The sequence below is a fragment of the Castor canadensis genome, chromosome 6 (genome assembly GCF_047511655.1).
Source record: "Castor canadensis chromosome 6, mCasCan1.hap1v2, whole genome shotgun sequence".
In the NCBI taxonomy this organism is placed as follows: domain Eukaryota; kingdom Metazoa; phylum Chordata; class Mammalia; order Rodentia; family Castoridae; genus Castor; species Castor canadensis.
Genome location: NC_133391.1, coordinates 7,428,648 through 7,450,536, shown reverse-complemented (window position 1 = coordinate 7,450,536; position 21,889 = coordinate 7,428,648). Strand labels below are relative to the sequence as shown.

General features: G+C 50.0%; 1 protein-coding gene across 1 annotated transcript in view; it reads right to left on the bottom strand.

Annotated features, from left to right (window-relative positions):
• The window catches only part of LOC109698111 (uncharacterized), a 37,424-nt gene that overhangs the window by 11,637 nt on the left and 3,898 nt on the right, over positions 1-21,889 (bottom strand). The window contains exons 2-3 of the mRNA XM_074077806.1: positions 14,163-20,797; positions 1,550-13,448 (exon numbers count right to left, since the gene is read on the bottom strand). Of these exons, the coding sequence (XP_073933907.1) occupies positions 1,550-13,448; positions 14,163-20,797 (18,534 nt within the window). The remainder of the gene's footprint in view (positions 1-1,549; positions 13,449-14,162; positions 20,798-21,889) is intronic.

Genomic DNA, 21,889 nt, shown 5'->3' with positions numbered 1-21,889 from the left:
GATCATCTGCCTTCAGACAGGTGACCAACATCAGATTTTAGACCCAGCAGTGGTATAGATACCTGATAGTTTTTTGTAGAACACCTACTATGGTTTGATTATCATTTGTCCTCCAGAGGTTCATATGCTGAAAGCCTGGTCTCCAGTTGGGTGATGTTGATGGAGTGGAACCCTTAGGAGTTGGGGCCTGGTGAAAGGCCTTTAGTTCATGTAACACCCTTCCTTCTTCATGCATGTGTTAATGCTGGTCTCTCAGAGAGGACTGGGTCTCACAAGACTGGGTTCATTCCTTCAAAATGCTTGCTACAAACTAATGAGGCCAGTTGCTCTCCACTCTCTTCCTTCCTAACTGCACACATGCCTCTTCTGCATGTACTTGTGTTCCTTTCCACTTATCCACCATGTTCTGCTGTTCCTAGTGGGATGCTCACCAGATGCCAGATCCATGCTGCTTGGAACTTCCAGCTAACCAATTTATGAGGCAAATAAACTTGTTTTCTTTATACATTACCCAGCATCAGGTATTCCATTATAGCAACACAAAACAGACTAAGACAATACCTATAGGCTGTCCTGAGAATACGAGGCCCAAATTGCCCATCTAAAGATGCTCAGGTCCCTTCTATGAGAACCAGGAGCTGAACAAGACAAAGAGATACTGAAGAGAAACCAGAGTACTTAAGTAGAGCTTAACAAAAGAAGAAATCACAAAGCTCTGAGAAAGTGTAGAAGCCCAAAGAGGAGGAACTGTCCTTTATCTCCATCAATTAAAGATTGATTGAGTAATGTCCTGGGAGGGACATTGAGTTTAGCCTGCAGGGGTATCCATGATAAATTTAAGTCAATCAATGAATGTACGTAATATATCATATATAATAGAAAAACAGCACATGAAATTCTAAAAAAATGGGAAGTAAGTAAAACTAATTTTAACAAGAGCACAGACAAATGAAAGTTCTAGACACAGAGAAAGAAAAAGGAAACATAAGAAAAAAGATTCCCTGACATGCATGCAGGTAGAGTCTGGCTTGGTAGAAGTGAAGAAACATTTTACAAGGCAACACAAAACAAATTTAATGCTGGCAGCTGTGTACCAAGAATATATGCAAATATTATTGGCAATACTGTCATGAAAAAATTCGTACTTACATATGCAAGAAAAATCCAGGAGGAAAAACCACTAAAATATGAGAAATCCAAATAAAATATTTGGAGTTAATGCTATTATGGCCCAAAAAGGCAATGCGAGAGAGAATTTCAGAATACAAAAGGAAAAAACAGGACATGTGACCAGATTTCTGGGAAAAAGCACAGAAAAAGACAGACAATATACTCTAAAGAAAAAGCAGAAAAAAACAATGAATAAGTGATGCATTTACATGACTTAAAGATTTTATATAGCAGAAAAATGACAGAACAAGGAGCTAAAGATTAACAGCACAGCAAAAAGAGGTAGGGAAGGATAATAAACAGGACTGAGAATGAAAATATAGAACTAAATAAATGAATATCACAAAAATTTTTAAATAGGATAAAATAAATCAATAACCTTTTGTAGTTGCTGGAACTGTAGTAGTTGGAACAGGGGTGGTTGTCGTTGACACAGTAGAGGCAACAGTGGAAGTTGAAGATGTGGTCATTGTGGTAGAAGCAACACTCGTGGTGCTAGGATTAACTCCAACACTTGTAGTGGTGACAATTGAAGGAGTGACAGATATAGTACTGCCAGGGGGATTAGAAGAAGTAATGCTTTCCTTTGTAGAACTGAATGAAGGCAGGGTGGTAAAAGAGGTGCTCTCAGTAGATGTGGTTACTGGGGTGCTGCTGATTACAGTGGTTTCAGCAGGAGTGGTAAAGGGTGTGGTCACCTCAGTAGAAGTTGTTGCAAGGGTGGTGCTGACTAGAGTAGTGGATAATGGAGTGCTTCCTACTGTAGGTGGATGGACAGTAGTGCTGCTTACTTCCAAAGTAGTAGATGAGCTAGCTTCCACAGTAGTTCCCACAGGTGTTGTGGTAGCAACAGGAGTAGGTGAGGATGTGCTGACCTCAGGGGAAGTGTCAACCCAAGTGCTGCTCATGAGAGTAGGGGATGACAGAGCGTTGCCTTCTGCTGTTGCAGTAACAGCTGTGGTAGTGTCTTCCGAAGCTACAGGAAAGGAGCTGGCTTCAGTGGAAGTCCAAACAGGTGTGGTGTTATCAACAGGAGTCCTTAAGGCTGTGGTCAGGTAAGTAGAGGAGCTCACTGGGGTGCTAAAAACTAGAGTACTGGTTGACAGTGTGCTCCTGTCTATTGTAGGAATGGAGGTGCTCATTACTTCCAGTGTTGTAGGTGTGAAAGCTTCAGTAGTGCTTCCCACAGGTGTGGAGGTGTCAACAGGGGTGCTGAAGGTTGTAGTGATCTCAGTGGAACTACGAAAAGAGGTAGTGATGAGTACACTATCTTCTGTTGTTGGAGGAAGAGAGTTGGTAGAGCCTTCCACAGTTGAAGGAGAAGTGCTGGCTACAGTAGAGGTCCAGACAGGTGTGGTAGTTTCACGAAGAGTGGATGAGGGTGTGCTCACCTCAGTGGAAGGGCTTACTGGGGTGCTGTTGACTACAGCAGTGGATGACAGTGAGCTCCCTTCTGGTGTTGTAGGAATACTAGTGCTGGTTACTTCCACAGTTGAAGATGTGCCAGCCTCTGTAGTGATTCCCACAGATGGGGTGGTATCACTTAGAGTGCTCAAAAAAGTGATAACTTCTGTGGCGCTGCTAAGCAAGGTGGTGCTGGCCTCACTAGTGGTTGATGTTGTGCTCTGGTCTGTTGTTGTAGGAACAGAGGTGCTGCTTACTTCCACAGTTGTAGATGTGCCAGGCACTGTAGTCGTCCCCACAGATGTGCTATTGTCAACAGGACTGCTGGAAGGTATGCTGAACTCTGGGGAAGTGCTGACCAAGGTGGTACTGGCCAGAGAGGTGGATGATGGAATGCTTCCTTCTGTTGTTAGAGTAACAGGTCGAGAAGTAGCTTCAAGAGTTGGAGGAGAGGAGTTGGCTTCAGTGGAGGTCCAGACAGGTGTGCTGGTTTGCACAGGAGGGGATGAGGGTATAGCAACTTCAGTAGAAGTGATAAATGGGGCGCTACTGGCCAGAGCGGTGGACGACTGCGTGCTCTCCTCTGGTTTAGTGGGAACAGTCGTGGCAGTGATTTCCAAAGTTGAAGGTGTGCTACCTTCACTAGTGGTTCCAACAGCAGTGGTGGTATCAACAGGAGTGCTGTAGGGTGTGGAGACATCTGTGGAAGTGATAAAGGAGGTGGTGCTGACTAGAACAGTGGAAGATGGAGTGATTTCTCCTGTTGTTGGATGAAAAGAGCTGGTAGGGCCTTCCACTCTTGAAGGGGAGGAGCTGCCCTCAGTGGAGGTGTGGGTAGGTGTAATAGATTCAACAGGAGTGGTTGAGGGTGTGGTCACCTCAGTGGAAGTGCCTACTGGGGTGCTGCTGAATACAGCAGTAGAGGACAGTGTACTCCCTTCTGTTGTTGAAGGAAAACTAGTACTGGGTTCTTCCACAGTTGTAGGTGTGCCAACCTCTGTACTGGTTCCCACAGGTGTGGTGGTGTCAACAGGAGTGGTGGAATGTGTGCTGATCTCTGTGGAAGTGGTGACCAAGGTGGTATTGGCCTCACGAGTGGATGATGGAATGCTTCCTTCTGTTGTTAGGGTAACAGGTCCAGAGGTAGCTTCAAGAGTTGGAGGAGTGGAGCTGGTTTCAGTGGAGGTCCAGACAGGTGTGCTGGTTTCCACAGGAGTGGATGAGGGTGTAGCAACCTCAGTAGAAGTGATTAAAGGGGTGCTACCGACCAGAGCGGTGGACGACTGCGTGCTCTCCTTTGTTGTTGTAGGAACTGTGGTGGTTGTGACTTCCATAGTTGTAGGTGTGCTAGCTTCAGTAGTGGTTTCCACAGCAGTGGTGGTATCAACAAGATTGCTATGCCGTGTGGTGACATCTATAGAAGTGATAAAGGACGTGGTACTGACTAGAACAGTGGTAGATGGGGTGATTTCTCCTGTTGTTGGATGAAAGGGGCTGGTAGAGCCTTCCACAGTTGAAGGTGAGGAGCTGTCCTCGGTGGAGGTCTGTAAAGGTGTGACAGTTTCCACAGGAGTGGTTGAGGGTGTGCTCACCTCAGTGGAAGTGCCTACTGGGGTGCTGCTGAATACAGCAGTGGATGACAGTGTGTTCCCTTCTGTGGTTGGAGGAAAACTAGTGCCGGTTTCTTCCACAGTTGCAGATGTGCCAGCCTCTGTAGTGGTTCCCACAGGTGTGGTGGTGTCAACAGAAGTGCTGGAATGTGTGCTGATCTCTGTGGAAGTGGTCACCAAGATAGTACTGGCCACAGGAGTGGATGATGGAATGCTTCCTTCTGTTGTTAGAGTAACAGGTCGAGAAGTAGCTTCAAGAGTTGGAGGAGTGGAGCTGGCTTCAGTGGAGGTCCAGACAGGTGTGCTGGTTTGCACAAGAGTGGATGAGGGTATAGCAACTTCAGTAGAAGTGATAAATGGGGTGCTACTGGCCAGAGCGGTGGACGACTGCGTGCCCTCCTCTGGTTTTGTGGGAACAGTCGTGGCTGTGATTTCCAAAGTTGAAGGTGTGCTACCTTCACTAGTGGTTCCAACAGCAGTGGTGGTATCAACAGGAGTGCTGTAGGGTGTGGAGACATCTGTGGAAGTGATAAAGGAGGTGGTGCTGACTAGAACAGTGGAAGATGGAGTGATTTCTCCTGTTGTTGGATGAAAAGAGCTGGTAGGGCCTTCCACACTTGAAGGGGAGGAGCTGCCCTCAGTGGAGGTGTGTGCAGGTGTGATAGATTCAACAGGAGTGGTTGAGGGTGTGGTCACGTCAGTTGAAGTGCCTACTGGGGTGCTGCTGAATACAGCAGTAGAGGACAGTGTACTCCCTTCTGTTGTTGGAGGAAAACTAGTACTGGGTTCTTCCACAGTTGTAGGTGTGCCAACCTCTGTACTGGTTCCCACAGGTGTGGTGGTGTCAACAGGAGTGGTGGAATGTGTGCTGATCTCTGTGGAAGTGGTGACCAAGGTGGTATTGGCCTCACGAGTGGATGATGGAATGCTTCCTTCTGTTGTTAGGGTAACAGGTCCAGAGGTAGCTTCAAGAGTTGGAGGAGTGAAGCTGGTTTCAGTGGAGGTCCAGACAGGTGTGCTGGTTTCCACAGGAGTGGATGAGGGTGTAGCAACCTCAGTAGAAGTGATTAAAGGGGTGCTACCGACCAGAGCGGTGGACGACTGCGTGCTCTCCTTTGTTGTTGTAGGAACTGTGGTGGTTGTGACCTCCCTAGTTGTAGGTGTGCTAGCTTCAGTAGTGGTTTCCACAGCAGTGGTGGTATCAACAAGATTGCTATGCCGTGTGGTGACATCTGTGGAAGTGATAAAGGAGGTGGTGCTGGCTAGAACAGTGGAAGATGGAGTGATTTCTCCTGTTGTTGGATGAAGAGGGCTGGTAGAGCCTTCCACAGTTGAAGGTGAGGAGCTGGCCTCGGTGGAGGTCTGTACAGGTGTGACAGTTTGCACAGGAGTGGTTGAGGGTGTGCTCACCTCAGTGGAAGTGCCTACTGGGGTGCTGCTGAATACAGCAGTGGATGACAGTGTGTTCCCTTCTGTGGTTGGAGGAAAACTTGTGCCGGTTTCTTCCACAGTTGCAGATGTGCCAGCCTCTGTAGTGGTTCCCACAGGTGTGGTGGTGTCAACAGAAGTGCTGGAATGTGTGCTGATCTCTGTGGAAGTGGTCACCAAGACAGTACTGGCCACAGGAGTGGATGATGGAATGCTTCCTTCTGTTGTTAGAGTAACAGGTCGAGAAGTAGCTTCAAGAGTTGGAGGAGTGGAGCTGGCTTCAGTGGAGGTCCAGACAGGTGTGCTGGTTTGCACAGGAGTGGATGAGGGTATAGCAACTTCAGTAGAAGTGATAAATGGGGTGCTACTGGCCAGAGCGGTGGACGACTGCGTGCTCTCCTCTGGTTTTGTGGGAACAGTCGTGGCTGTGATTTCCAAAGTTGAAGGTGTGCTACCTTCACTAGTGGTTCCAACAGCAGTGGTGGTATCAACAGGAGTGCTGTAGGGTGTGGAGACATCTGTGGAAGTGATAAAGGAGGTGGTGCTGACTAGAACAGTGGAAGATGGAGTGATTTCTCCTGTTGTTGGATGAAAAGAGCTGGTAGGGCCTTCCACTCCTGAAGGGGAGGAGCTGCCCTCAGTGGAGGTGTGGGTAGGTGTGATAGATTCAACAGGAGTGGTTGAGGGTGTGGTCACCTCAGTGGAAGTGCCTACTGGGGTGCTGCTGAATACAGCAGTAGAGGACAGTGTACTCCCTTCTGTTGTTGGAGGAAAACTAGTACTGGGTTCTTCCACAGTTGTAGGTGTGCCAACCTCTGTACTGGTTCCCACAGGTGTGGTGGTGTCAACAGGAGTGGTGGAATGTGTGCTGATCTCTGTGGAAGTGGTGACCAAGGTGGTATTGGCCTCACGAGTGGATGATGGAATGCTTCCTTCTGTTGTTAGGGTAACAGGTCCAGAGGTAGCTTCAAGAGTTGGAGGAGTGGAGCTGGTTTCAGTGGAGGTCCAGACAGGTGTGCTGGTTTCCACAGGAGTGGATGAGGGTGTAGCAACCTCAGTAGAAGTGATTAAAGGGATGCTACCGACCAGAGCGGTGGACGACTGCGTGCTCTCCTTTGTTGTTGTAGGAACTGTGGTGGTTGTGACTTCCCTAGTTGTAGGTGTGCTAGCTTCAGTAGTGGTTTCCACAGCAGTGGTGGTATCAACAAGATTGCTATGCCGTGTGGTGACATCTGTAGAAGTGATAAAGGACGTGGTGCTGACTAGAACAGTGGTAGATGGGGTGATTTCTCCTGTTGTTGGATGAAAGGGGCTGGTAGAGCCTTCCACAGTTGAAGGTGAGGAGCTGGCCTCAGTGGAGGTCTGTAAAGGTGTGACAGTTTCCACAGGAGTGGTTGAGGGTGTGCTCACCTCAGTGGAAGTGCCTACTGGGGTGCTGCTGAATACAGCAGTGGATGACAGTGTGTTCCCTTCTGTGGTTGGAGGAAAACTTGTGCCGGTTTCTTCCACAGTTGCAGATGTGCCAGCCTCTGTAGTGGTTCCCACAGGTGTGGTGGTGTCAACAGAAGTGCTGGAATGTGTGCTGATCTCTGTGGAAGTGGTCACCAAGATAGTACTGGCCACAGGAGTGGATGATGGAATGCTTCCTTCTGTTGTTAGAGTAACAGGTCGAGAAGTAGCTTCAAGAGTTGGAGGAGTGGAGCTGGCTTCAGTGGAGGTCCAGACAGGTGTGCTGGTTTGCACAGGAGTGGATGAGGGTATAGCAACTTCAGTAGAAGTGATAAATGGAGTGCTACTGGCCAGAGCGGTGGACGACTGCGTGCTCTCCTCTGGTTTTGTGGGAACAGTCGTGGCTGTGATTTCCAAAGTTGAAGGTGTGCTACCTTCACTAGTGGTTCCAACAGCAGTGGTGGTATCAACAGGAGTGCTGTAGGGTGTGGAGACATCTGTGGAAGTGATAAAGGAGGTGGTGCTGACTAGAACAGTGGAAGATGGAGTGATTTCTCCTGTTGTTGGATGAAAAGAGCTGGTAGGGCCTTCCACACTTGAAGGGGAGGAGCTGCCCTCAGTGGAGGTGTGGATAGGTGTGATAGACTCAACAGGAGTGGTTGAGGGTGTGGTCACCTCAGTGGAAGTGCCTACTGGGGTGCTGCTGAATACAGCAGTAGAGGACAGTGTACTCCCTTCTGTTGTTGGAGGAAAACTAGTACTGGGTTCTTCCACAGTTGTAGGTGTGCCAACCTCTGTACTGGTTCCCACAGGTGTGGTGGTGTCAACAGGAGTGGTGGAATGTGTGCTGATCTCTGTGGAAGTGGTGACCAAGGTGGTATTGGCCTCACGAGTGGATGATGGAATGCTTCCTTCTGTTGTTAGGGTAACAGGTCCAGAGGTAGCTTCAAGAGTTGGAGGAGTGGAGCTGGTTTCAGTGGAGGTCCAGACAGGTGTGCTGGTTTCCACAGGAGTGGATGAGGGTGTAGCAACCTCAGTAGAAGGGATTAAAGGGGTGCTACCGACCAGAGCGGTGGACGACTGCGTGCTCTCCTTTGTTGTTGTAGGAACTGTGGTGGTTGTGACTTCCCTAGTTGTAGGTGTGCTAGCTTCAGTAGTGGTTTCCACTGCAGTGGTGGTATCAACAAGATTGCTATGCCGTGTGGTGACATCTGTGGAAGTGATAAAGGAGGTGGTGCTGGCTAGAACAGTGGAAGATGGAGTGATTTCTCCTGTTGTTGGATGAAGAGGGCTGGTAGAGCCTTCCACAGTTGAAGGTGAGGAGCTGGCCTCGGTGGAGGTCTGTACAGGTGTGACAGTTTCCACAGGAGTGGTTGAGGGTGTGCTCACCTCAGTGGAAGTGCCTACTGGGGTGCTGCTGAATACAGCAGTGGATGACAGTGTGTTCCCTTCTGTGGTTGGAGGAAAACTTGTGCCGGTTTCTTCCACAGTTGCAGATGTGCCAGCCTCTGTAGTGGTTCCCACAGGTGTGGTGGTGTCAACAGAAGTGCTGGAATGTGTGCTGATCTCTGTGGAAGTGGTCACCAAGATAGTACTGGCCACAGGAGTGGATGATGGAATGCTTCCTTCTGTTGTTAGAGTAACAGGTCGAGAAGTAGCTTCAAGAGTTGGAGGAGTGGAGCTGGCTTCAGTGGAGGTCCAGACAGGTGTGCTGGTTTCCACAGGAGTGGATGAGGGTATAGCAACTTCAGTAGAAGTGATAAATGGTGTGCTACTGGCCAGAGCGGTGGACGACTGCGTGCTCTCCTCTGGTTTAGTGGGAACAGTCGTGGCTGTGATTTCCAAAGTTGAAGGTGTGCTACCTTCACTAGTGGTTCCAACAGCAGTGGTGGTATCAACAGGAGTGCTGTAGGGTGTGGAGACATCTGTGGAAGTGATAAAGGAGGTGGTGCTGACTAGAACAGTGGAAGATGGAGTGATTTCTCCTGTTGTTGGATGAAAAGAGCTGGTAGGGCCTTCCACACTTGAAGGGGAGGAGCTGCCCTCAGTGGAGGTGTGGGTAGGTGTGATAGATTCAACAGGAGTGGTTGAGGGTGTGGTCACCTCAGTGGAAGTGCCTACTGGGGTGCTGCTGAATACAGCAGTAGAGGACAGTGTACTCCCTTCTGTTGTTGGAGGAAAACTAGTACTGGGTTCTTCCACAGTTGTAGGTGTGCCAACCTCTGTACTGGTTCCCACAGGTGTGGTGCTGTCAACAGGAGTGGTGGAATGTGTGCTGATCTCTGTGGAAGTGGTGACCAAGGTGGTATTGGCCTCACGAGTGGATGATGGAATGCTTCCTTCTGTTGTTAGGGTAACAGGTCCAGAGGTAGCTTCAAGAGTTGGAGGAGTGGAGCTGGTTTCAGTGGAGGTCCAGACAGGTGTGCTGGTTTCCACAGGAGTGGATGAGGGTGTAGCAACCTCAGTAGAAGTGATTAAAGGGATGCTACCGACCAGAGCGGTGGACGACTGCGTGCTCTCCTTTGTTGTTGTAGGAACTGTGGTGGTTGTGACTTCCCTAGTTGTAGGTGTGCTAGCTTCAGTAGTGGTTTCCACAGCAGTGGTGGTATCAACAAGATTGCTATGCCGTGTGGTGACATCTGTAGAAGTGATAAAGGACGTGGTGCTGACTAGAACAGTGGTAGATGGGGTGATTTCTCCTGTTGTTGGATGAAAGGGGCTGGTAGAGCCTTCCACAGTTGAAGGTGAGGAGCTGGCCTCAGTGGAGGTCTGTAAAGGTGTGACAGTTTCCACAGGAGTGGTTGAGGGTGTGCTCACCTCAGTGGAAGTGCCTACTGGGGTGCTGCTGAATACAGCAGTGGATGACAGTGTGTTCCCTTCTGTGGTTGGAGGAAAACTTGTGCCGGTTTCTTCCACAGTTGCAGATGTGCCAGCCTCTGTAGTGGTTCCCACAGGTGTGGTGGTGTCAACAGAAGTGCTGGAATGTGTGCTGATCTCTGTGGAAGTGGTCACCAAGATAGTACTGGCCACAGGAGTGGATGATGGAATGCTTCCTTCTGTTGTTAGAGTAACAGGTCGAGAAGTAGCTTCAAGAGTTGGAGGAGTGGAGCTGGCTTCAGTGGAGGTCCAGACAGGTGTGCTGGTTTGCACAGGAGTGGATGAGGGTATAGCAACTTCAGTAGAAGTGATAAATGGAGTGCTACTGGCCAGAGTGGTGGACGACTGCGTGCTCTCCTCTGGTTTTGTGGGAACAGTCGTGGCTGTGATTTCCAAAGTTGAAGGTGTGCTACCTTCACTAGTGGTTCCAACAGCAGTGGTGGTATCAACAGGAGTGCTGTAGGGTGTGGAGACATCTGTGGAAGTGATAAAGGAGGTGGTGCTGACTAGAACAGTGGAAGATGGAGTGATTTCTCCTGTTGTTGGATGAAAAGAGCTGGTAGGGCCTTCCACACTTGAAGGGGAGGAGCTGCCCTCAGTGGAGGTGTGGATAGGTGTGATAGACTCAACAGGAGTCGTTGAGGGTGTGGTCACCTCAGTGGAAGTGCCTACTGGGGTGCTGCTGAATACAGCAGTAGAGGACAGTGTACTCCCTTCTGTTGTTGGAGGAAAACTAGTACTGGGTTCTTCCACAGTTGTAGGTGTGCCAACCTCTGTACTGGTTCCCACAGGTGTGGTGGTGTCAACAGGAGTGGTGGAATGTGTGCTGATCTCTGTGGAAGTGGTGACCAAGGTGGTATTGGCCTCACGAGTGGATGATGGAATGCTTCCTTCTGTTGTTAGGGTAACAGGTCCAGAGGTAGCTTCAAGAGTTGGAGGAGTGGAGCTGGTTTCAGTGGAGGTCCAGACAGGTGTGCTGGTTTCCACAGGAGTGGATGAGGGTGTAGCAACCTCAGTAGAAGGGATTAAAGGGGTGCTACCGACCAGAGCGGTGGACGACTGCGTGCTCTCCTTTGTTGTTGTAGGAACTGTGGTGGTTGTGACTTCCCTAGTTGTAGGTGTGCTAGCTTCAGTAGTGGTTTCCACTGCAGTGGTGGTATCAACAAGATTGCTATGCCGTGTGGTGACATCTGTGGAAGTGATAAAGGAGGTGGTGCTGGCTAGAACAGTGGAAGATGGAGTGATTTCTCCTGTTGTTGGATGAAGAGGGCTGGTAGAGCCTTCCACAGTTGAAGGTGAGGAGCTGGCCTCGGTGGAGGTCTGTACAGGTGTGACAGTTTCCACAGGAGTGGTTGAGGGTGTGCTCACCTCAGTGGAAGTGCCTACTGGGGTGCTGCTGAATACAGCAGTGGATGACAGTGTGTTCCCTTCTGTGGTTGGAGGAAAACTTGTGCCGGTTTCTTCCACAGTTGCAGATGTGCCAGCCTCTGTAGTGGTTCCCACAGGTGTGGTGGTGTCAACAGAAGTGCTGGAATGTGTGCTGATCTCTGTGGAAGTGGTCACCAAGATAGTACTGGCCACAGGAGTGGATGATGGAATGCTTCCTTCTGTTGTTAGAGTAACAGGTCGAGAAGTAGCTTCAAGAGTTGGAGGAGTGGAGCTGGCTTCAGTGGAGGTCCAGACAGGTGTGCTGGTTTGCACAGGAGTGGATGAGGGTATAGCAACTTCAGTAGAAGTGATAAATGGTGTGCTACTGGCCAGAGCGGTGGACGACTGCGTGCTCTCCTCTGGTTTAGTGGGAACAGTCGTGGCTGTGATTTCCAAAGTTGAAGGTGTGCTACCTTCACTAGTGGTTCCAACAGCAGTGGTGGTATCAACAGGAGTGCTGTAGGGTGTGGAGACATCTGTGGAAGTGATAAAGGAGGTGGTGCTGACTAGAACAGTGGAAGATGGAGTGATTTCTCCTGTTGTTGGATGAAAAGAGCTGGTAGGGCCTTCCACACTTGAAGGGGAGGAGCTGCCCTCAGTGGAGGTGTGGATAGGTGTGATAGACTCAACAGGAGTGGTTGAGGGTGTGGTCACCTCAGTGGAAGTGCCTACTGGGGTGCTGCTGAATACAGCAGTAGAGGACAGTGTACTCCCTTCTGTTGTTGGAGGAAAACTAGTACTGGGTTCTTCCACAGTTGTAGGTGTGCCAACCTCTGTACTGGTTCCCACAGGTGTGGTGGTGTCAACAGGAGTGGTGGAATGTGTGCTGATCTCTGTGGAAGTGGTGACCAAGGTGGTATTGGCCTCACGAGTGGATGATGGAATGCTTCCTTCTGTTGTTAGGGTAACAGGTCCAGAGGTAGCTTCAAGAGTTGGAGGAGTGGAGCTGGTTTCAGTGGAGGTCCAGACAGGTGTGCTGGTTTCCACAGGAGTGGATGAGGGTGTAGCAACCTCAGTAGAAGGGATTAAAGGGGTGCTACCGACCAGAGCGGTGGACGACTGCGTGCTCTCCTTTGTTGTTGTAGGAACTGTGGTGGTTGTGACTTCCCTAGTTGTAGGTGTGCTAGCTTCAGTAGTGGTTTCCACTGCAGTGGTGGTATCAACAAGATTGCTATGCCGTGTGGTGACATCTGTGGAAGTGATAAAGGAGGTGGTGCTGGCTAGAACAGTGGAAGATGGAGTGATTTCTCCTGTTGTTGGATGAAGAGGGCTGGTAGAGCCTTCCACAGTTGAAGGTGAGGAGCTGGCCTCAGTGGAGGTCTGTACAGGTGTGACAGTTTCCACAGGAGTGGTTGAGGGTGTGCTCACCTCAGTGGAAGTGCCTACTGGGGTGCTGCTGAATACAGCAGTGGATGACATTGTGTTCCCTTCTGTGGTTGGAGGAAAACTTGTGCCGGTTTCTTCCACAGTTGCAGATGTGCCAGCCTCTGTAGTGGTTCCCACAGGTGTGGTGGTGTCAACAGAAGTGCTGGAATGTGTGCTGATCTCTGTGGAAGTGGTCACCAAGATAGTACTGGCCACAGGAGTGGATGATGGAATGCTTCCTTCTGTTGTTAGAGTAACAGGTCGAGAAGTAGCTTCAAGAGTTGGAGGAGTGGAGCTGGCTTCAGTGGAGGTCCAGACAGGTGTGCTGGTTTCCACAGGAGTGGATGAGGGTATAGCAACTTCAGTAGAAGTGATAAATGGTGTGCTACTGGCCAGAGCGGTGGACGACTGCGTGCTCTCCTCTGGTTTAGTCGGAACAGTCGTGGCTGTGATTTCCAAAGTTGAAGGTGTGCTACCTTCACTAGTGGTTCCAACAGCAGTGGTGGTATCAACAGGAGTGCTGTAGGGTGTGGAGACATCTGTGGAAGTGATAAAGGAGGTGGTGCTGACTAGAACAGTGGAAGATGGAGTGATTTCTCCTGTTGTTGGATGAAAAGAGCTGGTAGGGCCTTCCACACTTGAAGGGGAGGAGCTGCCCTCAGTGGAGGTGTGGGTAGGTGTGATAGATTCAACAGGAGTGGTTGAGGGTGTGGTCACCTCAGTGGAAGTGCCTACTGGGGTGCTGCTGAATACAGCAGTAGAGGACAGTGTACTCCCTTCTGTTGTTGGAGGAAAACTAGTACTGGGTTCTTCCACAGTTGTAGGTGTGCCAACCTCTGTACTGGTTCCCACAGGTGTGGTGGTGTCAACAGGTGTGGTGGAATGTGTACTGATCTCTGTGGAAGTGGTGACCAAGGTGGTATTGGCCTCACGAGTGGATGATGGAATGCTTCCTTCTGTTGTTAGGGTAACAGGTCCAGAGGTAGCTTCAAGAGTTGGAGGAGTGGAGCTGGTTTCAGTGGAGGTCCAGACAGGTGTGCTGGTTTCCACAGGAGTGGATGAGGGTGTAGCAACCTCAGTAGAAGTGATTAAAGGGGTGCTACCGACCAGAGCGGTGGACGACTGCGTGCTCTCCTTTGTTGTTGTAGGAACTGTGGTGGTTGTGACTTCCCTAGTTGTAGGTGTGCTAGCTTCAGTAGTGGTTTCCACAGCAGTGGTGGTATCAACAAGATTGCTATGCCGTGTGGTGACATCTGTAGAAGTGATAAAGGACGTGGTGCTGACTAGAACAGTGGTAGATGGGGTGATTTCTCCTGTTGTTGGATGAAAGGGGCTGGTAGAGCCTTCCACAGTTGAAGGTGAGGAGCTGGCCTCAGTGGAGGTCTGTAAAGGTGTGACAGTTTCCACAGGAGTGGTTGAGGGTGTGCTCACCTCAGTGGAAGTGCCTACTGGGGTGCTGCTGAATACAGCAGTGGATGACAGTGTGTTCCCTTCTGTGGTTGAAAGAAAACTAGTGCCGGTTTCTTCCACAGTTGTAGATGTGCCAGCCTCTGTAGTGGTTCCCACAGGTGTGGTGGTGTCAACAGGAGTGGTGGAATGTGTGCTGATCTCTGTGGAAGTGGTGACCAAGGTGGTATTGGCCTCACGAGTGGATGATGGAATGCTTCCTTCTGTTGTTAGGGTAACAGGTCCAGAGGTAGCTTCAAGAGTTGGAGGAGTGGAGCTGGTTTCAGTGGAGGTCCAGACAGGTGTGCTGGTTTCCACAGGAGTGGATGAGGGTGTAGCAACCTCAGTAGAAGTGATTAAAGGGGTGCTACCGACCAGAGCGGTGGACGACTGCGTGCTCTCCTTTGTTGTTGTAGGAACTGTGGTGGTTGTGACCTCCCTAGTTGTAGGTGTGCTGGCTTCAGTAGTGGTTTCCACAGCCGTGGTGGTATCAACAAGATTGCTATGCCATGTGGTGACATCTGTGGAAGTGATAAAGGAGGTGGTGCTGACTAGAACAGTGGTAGATGGGGTGATTTCTCCTGTTGTTGGATGAAAGGGGCTGGTAGAGCCTTCCACAGTTGAAGGTGAGGAGCTGTCCTCGGTGGAGGTCTGTACAGGTGTGACAGTTTCCACAGGAGTGGTTGAGGGTATGCTCACCTCAGTGGAAGTGCCTACTGGGGTGCTGCTGAATACAGCAGTGGATGACAGTGTGTTCCCTTCTGTGGTTGGAGGAAAACTTGTGCCGGTTTCTTCCACAGTTGCAGATGTGCCAGCCTCTGTAGTGGTTCCCACAGGTGTGGTGGTGTCAACAGAAGTGCTGGAATGTGTGCTGATCTCTGTGGAAGTGGTCACCAAGATAGTACTGGCCACAGGAGTGGATGATGGAATGCTTCCTTCTGTTGTTAGAGTAACAGGTCGAGAAGTAGCTTCAAGAGTTGGAGGAGTGGAGCTGGCTTCAGTGGAGGTCCAGACAGGTGTGCTGGTTTGCACAGGAGTGGATGAGGGTATAGCAACTTCAGTAGAAGTGATAAATGGGGTGCTACTGGCCAGAGCGGTGGACGACTGCGTGCTCTCCTCTGGTTTTGTGGGAACAGTCGTGGCTGTGATTTCCAAAGTTGAAGGTGTGCTACCTTCACTAGTGGTTCCAACAGCAGTGGTGGTATCAACAGGAGTGCTGTAGGGTGTGGAGACATCTGTGGAAGTGATAAAGGAGGTGGTGCTGACTAGAACAGTGGAAGATGGAGTGATTTCTCCTGTTGTTGGATGAAAAGAGCTGGTAGGGCCTTCCACACTTGAAGGGGAGGAGCTGCCCTCAGTGGAGGTGTGGATAGGTGTTATAGACTCAACAGGAGTGGTTGAGGGTGTGGTCACCTCAGTGGAAGTGCCTACTGGGGTGCTGCTGAATACAGCAGTAGAGGACAGTGTACTCCCTTCTGTTGTTGGAGGAAAACTAGTACTGGGTTCTTCCACAGTTGTAGGTGTGCCAACCTCTGTACTGGTTCCCACAGGTGTGGTGGTGTCAACAGGAGTGGTGGAATGTGTGCTGATCTCTGTGGAAGTGGTGACCAAGGTGGTATTGGCCTCACGAGTGGATGATGGAATGCTTCCTTCTGTTGTTAGGGTAACAGGTCCAGAGGTAGCTTCAAGAGTTGGAGGAGTGGAGCTGGTTTCAGTGGAGGTCCAGACAGGTGTGCTGGTTTCCACAGGAGTGGATGAGGGTGTAGCAACCTCAGTAGCAGTGATTAAAGGGGTGCTACCGACCAGAGCGGTGGACGATTGCGTGCTCTCCTTTGTTGTTGTAGGAACTGTGGTGGTTGTGACTTCCCTAGTTGTAGGTGTGCTGGCTTCAGTAGTGGTTTCCACAGCAGTGGTGGTATCAACAAGATTGCTATGCCATGTGGTGACATCTGTGGAAGTGATAAAGGACGTGGTGCTGGCTAGAACAGTGGAAGATGGAGTGATTTCTCCTGTTGTTGGATGAAGAGTGCTGGTAGAGCCTTCCACAGTTGAAGGTGAGGAGCTGGCCTCGATGGAGGTCTGTACAGGTGTGACAGTTTCCACAGGAGTGGTTGAGGGTGTGCTCACCTCAGTGGAAGTGCCTACTGGGGTGCTGCTGAATACAGCAGTGGATGACAGTGTGTTCCCTTCTGTGGTTGGAGGAAAACTTGTGCCGGTTTCTTCCACAGTTGCAGATGTGCCAGCCTCTGTAGTGGTTCCCACAGGTGTGGTGGTGTCAACAGAAGTGCTGGAATGTGTGCTGATCTCTGTGGAAGTGGTCACCAAGATAGTACTGGCCACAGGAGTGGATGATGGAATGCTTCCTTCTGTTGTTAGAGTAACAGGTCGAGAAGTAGCTTCAAGAGTTGGAGGAGTGGAGCTGGCTTCAGTGGAGGTCCAGACAGGTGTGCTGGTTTGCACAGGAGTGGATGAGGGTATAGCAACTTCAGTAGAAGTGATAAATGGGGTGCTACTGGCCAGAGCGGTGAACGACTGCGTGCTCTCCTCTGGTTTTGTGGGAACAGTCGTGGCTGTGATTTCCAAAGTTGAAGGTGTGCTACCTTCACTAGTGGTTCCAACAGCAGTGGTGGTATCAACAGGAGTGCTGTAGGGTGTGGAGACATCTGTGGAAGTGATAAAGGAGGTGGTGCTGACTAGAACAGTGGAAGATGGAGTGATTTCTCCTGTTGTTGGATGAAAAGAGCTGGTAGGGCCTTCCACACTTGAAGGGGAGGAGCTGCCCTCAGTGGAGGTGTGTGCAGGTGTGATAGATTCAACAGGAGTGGTTGAGGGTGTGGTCACCTCAGTGGAAGTGCCTACTGGGGTGCTGCTGAATACAGCAGTAGAGGACAGTGTACTCCCTTCTGTTGTTGGAGGAAAACTAGTACTGGGTTCTTCCACAGTTGTAGGTGTGCCAACCTCTGTACTGGTTCCCACAGCTGTGGTGGTGTCAACAGGAGTGGTGGAATGTGTGCTGATCTCTGTGGAAGTGGTGACCAAGGTGGTATTGGCCTCACGAGTGGATGATGGAATGCTTCCTTCTGTTGTTAGGGTAACAGGTCCAGAGGTAGCTTCAAGAGTTCGAGGAGTGGAGCTGGTTTCAGTGGAGGTCCAGACAGGTGTGCTGGTTTCCACAGGAGTGGATGAGGGTGTAGCAACCTCAGTAGAAGTGATTAAAGGGGTGCTACCGACCAGAGCGGTGGACCACTGCGTGCTCTCCTTTGTTGTTGTAGGAACTGTGGTGGTTGTGACTTCCCTAGTTGTAGGTGTGCTGGCTTCAGTAGTGGTTTCCACAGCCGTGGTGGTATCAACAAGATTGCTATGCCGTGTGGTGACATCTGTGGAAGTGATAAAGGACGTGGTGCTGACTAGAACAGTGGTAGATGGGGTGATTTCTCCTGTTGTTGAATGAAAGGGGCTGGTAGAGCCTTCCACAGTTGAAGGTGAGGAGCTGGCCTCGGTGGAGGTCTGTACAGGTGTGACAGTTTCCACAGGAGTAGTTGAGGGTGTGCTCACCTCAGTGGAAGTGCCTACTGGGGTGCTGCTGAATACAGCAGTGGATGACAGTGTGTTCCCTTCTGTGGTTGGAGGAAAACTAGTGCCGGTTTCTTCCACAGTTGCAGATGTGCCAGCCTCTGTAGTGGTTCCCACAGGTGTGGTGGTGTCAACAGAAGTGCTGGAATGTGTGCTGATCTCTGTGGAAGTGGTCACCAAGATAGTACTGGCCACAGGAGTGGATGATGGAATGCTTCCTTCTGTTGTTAGAGTAACAGGTCGAGAAGTAGCTTCAAGAGTTGGAGGAGTGGAGCTGGCTTCAGTGGAGGTCCAGACAGGTGTGCTGGTTTGCACAGGAGTGGATGAGGGTATAGCAACTTCAGTAGAAGTGATAAATGGGGTGCTACTGGCCAGAGCGGTGGATGACTGCGTGCTCTCCTCTGGTTTTGTGGGAACAGTCGTGGCTGTGATTTCCAAAGTTGAAGGTGTGCTACCTTCACTAGTGGTTCCAACAGCAGTGGTGGTATCAACAGGAGTGCTGTAGGGTGTGGAGACATCTGTGGAAGTGATAAAGGAGGTGGTGCTGACTAGAACAGTGGAAGATGGAGTGATTTCTCCTGTTGTTGGATGAAAAGAGCTGGTAGGGCCTTCCACACTTGAAGGGGAGGAGCTGCCCTCAGTGGAGGTGTGGGCAGGTGTGATAGATTCAACAGGAGTGGTTGAGGGTGTGGTCACCTCAGTGGAAGTGCCTACTGGGGTGCTGCTGAATACAGCAGTAGAGGACAGTGTACTCCCTTCTGTTGTTGGAGGAAAACTAGTACTGGGTTCTTCCACAGTTGTAGGTGTGCCAACCTCTGTACTGGTTCCCACAGGTGTGGTGGTGTCAACAGGAGTGGTGGAATGTGTGCTGATCTCTGTGGAAGTGGTGACCAAGGTGGTATTGGCCTCACGAGTGGATGATGGAATGCTTCCTTCTGTTGTTAGGGTAACAGGTCCAGAGGTAGCTTCAAGAGTTGGAGGAGTGGAGCTGGTTTCAGTGGAGGTCCAGACAGGTGTGCTGGTTTCCACAGGAGTGGATGAGTGTGTAGCAACCTCAGTAGAAGTGATTAAAGGGGTGCTACCAACCAGAGCGGTGGACGACTGCGTGCTCTCCGTTGTTGTTGTAGGAACTGTGGTGGTTGTGACTTCCCTAGTTGTAGGTGTGCTGGCTTCAGTAGTGGTTTCCACAGCCGTGGTGGTATCAACAAGATTGCTATGCCGTGTGGTGACATCTGTGGAAGTGATAAAGGACGTGGTGCTGACTAGAACAGTGGTAGATGGGGTGATTTCTCCTGTTGTTGGATGAAAGGGGCTGGTAGAGCCTTCCACAGTTGAAGGTGAGGAGCTGGCCTCGGTGGAGGTCTGTACAGGTGTGACAGTTTCCACAGGAGTAGTTGAGGGTGTGCTCACCTCAGTGGAAGTGCCTACTGGGGTGCTGCTGAATACAGCAGTGGATGACAGTGTGTTCCCTTCTGTGGTTGGAGGAAAACTAGTGCCGGTTTCTTCCACAGTTGCAGATGTGCCAGCCTCTGTAGTGGTTCCCACAGGTGTGGTGGTGTCGACAGAAGTGCTGGAATGTGTGCTGATCTCTGTGGAAGTGGTCACCAAGATAGTACTGGCCACAGGAGTGGATGATGTAATGCTTCCTTCTGTTGTTAGAGTAACAGGTCGAGAAGTAGCTTCAAGAGTTGGAGGAGTGGAGCTGGCTTCAGTGGAGGTCCAGACAGGTGTGCTGGTTTGCACAGGAGTGGATGAGGGTATAGCAACTTCAGTAGAAGTGATAAATGGGGTGCTACTGGCCAGAGCGGTGGATGACTGCGTGCTCTCCTCTGGTTTTGTGGGAACAGTCGTGGCTGTGATTTCCAAAGTTGAAGGTGTGCTACCTTCACTAGTGGTTCCAACAGCAGTGGTGGTATCAACAGGAGTGCTGTAGGGTGTGGAGACATCTGTGGAAGTGATAAAGGAGATGGTGCTGACTAGAACAGTGGAAGATGGAGTGATTTCTCCTGTTGTTGGATGAAAAGAGCTGGTAGGGCCTTCCACACTTGAAGGGGAGGAGCTGCCCTCAGTGGAGGTGTGGGCAGGTGCGATAGATTCAACAGGAGTGGTTGAGGGTGTGGTCACCTCAGTGGAAGTGCCTACTGGTGTGCTGCTGAATACAGCAGTAGAGGACAGTGTACTCCCTTCTGTTGTTGGAGGAAAACTAGTACTGGGTTCTTCCACAGTTGTAGGTGTGCCAACCTCTGTACTGGTTCCCACAGGTGTGGTGGTGTCAACAGGAGTGGTGGAATGTGTGCTGATCTCTGTGGAAGTGGTGACCAAGGTGGTATTGGCCTCACGAGTGGATGATGGAATGCTTCCTTCTGTTGTTAGGGTAACAGGTCCAGAGGTAGCTTCAAGAGTTGGAGGAGTGGAGCTGGTTTCAGTGGAGGTCCAGACAGGTGTGCTGGTTTCCACAGGAGTGGATGAGTGTGTAGCAACCTCAGTAGAAGTGATTAAAGGGGTGCTACCAACCAGAGCGGTGGACGACTGCGTGCTCTCCGTTGTTGTTGTAGGAACTGTGGTGGTTGTGACTTCCCTAGTTGTAGGTGTGCTGGCTTCAGTAGTGGTTTCCACAGCCGTGGTGTTATCAACAATATTGCTGTGCCGTGTGATGACATCTGTGGAAGTGATAAAGGAGGTGGTGCTGGCTAGAACAGTGGAAGATGGAGTGATTTCTCCTGTTGTTGGATGAAGAGGGCTGGTAGAGCCTTCCACAGTTGAAGGTGAGGAGCTGGCCTCGGTGGAGGTCTGTACAGGTGTGACAGTTTCCACAGGAGTAGTTGAGGGTGTGCTCACCTCAGTGGAAGTGCCTACTGGGGTGCTGCTGAATACAACAGTGGATGACAGTGTGCTCCCGTCTGTTGTTGAAAGAAAAGTAGTGCTGGTTTCTTTGTCAGTTGTAGATGTGCCATCAACTATAGTGGTTGTCACAGGTGTGGTGGTGTCAACTGTACGTGTAGAGAGCATAGTCATGAAAGTAGAAGTGTTTTCAATGGTACTGCTGCCTGGAGCAGGTTAAAGTGTTGAAAATGGTTAAAGAAATGTTAAAAAAAAAAACAGTAAACAAAAAAACCCTATACTAATCCCCCATTCTGAGATATAGACCAAAAAATGCTTAAAGAAACACTAAAATGTTTTCAAACACCTCCCGTCGTGTTTGCACAACAGTAGGGGAAATAACTATGATTAGGAAGGTATGTTTTGATCAGTTTTTTAAAAACAAAATGGGTTTTTTTGAGAATTAGGGATTAAACCCAGCGCCTCATGTGTGCTGAACATGTGCTGTACCCCTGAGCCCTCCAGCTTCTGATTGCCTAGCTGCTGAGCATCCTTCTGGCAAAACCCTGTGCTTGGAAGGTCTGTTGTTTGGTTTCATGATTTTCTATTGGAGTTCTTAATAATCTTTGAATAAAAGGCCCTGCAGGTTCAAATTTCATTGAGCCCTGCAAATAATAGTCAATGCCGCCTAGAGCCAGGTGAGAGGCCTAAGTCCGTCATCATCTTGCTACTGGTAGTTTCCTGAAGTCTCTTGGTTGATGAGATGCTAGTGGCTGGGTTGGGGATAGGGAGGAAAAGCATGTGGTGGTGGCTAAGTGTGCCTGATGGCTGCCAGAACCAGTTGTCCTTATGGCCTAGGCCAGGCAACAGAGCTTCCTAGAACTGGCCCATCCCATCACTGCTTGTTCCTGGCTCTTTAGGTAAACTGTAGCAATTAGAGGAGTCCAAATGTTCACAGTTAGCATCTTCCCCCACCCTACCCAGCAGACCCTGACCCCACTAATTGACCCATGAGTGGTGGGAAGAGGATGAAGTACAAAGGAAGCTCTAGCTTTGTGGTAGTGGGGGATGGGGGACTGAGGTGAGAGAAGGGGTCAGGCCTTGGACAGGGCTGGGAGCTGAAACCATCAGTCACAATGAACAGTCATTATCATAGTCTCCATTATGTTTTCTTGTTGGTTGTCATTTGATTGCTTTTATTAGTGTTAAAACTAAGAGTGATAAAATCCACAACCAACTACGCAGCCACTATTTTCTGGGGTTCGTATCATCCTTAATTTTGATCAAGTACAGAGATATAGATTATCCAAGTTAAAGAT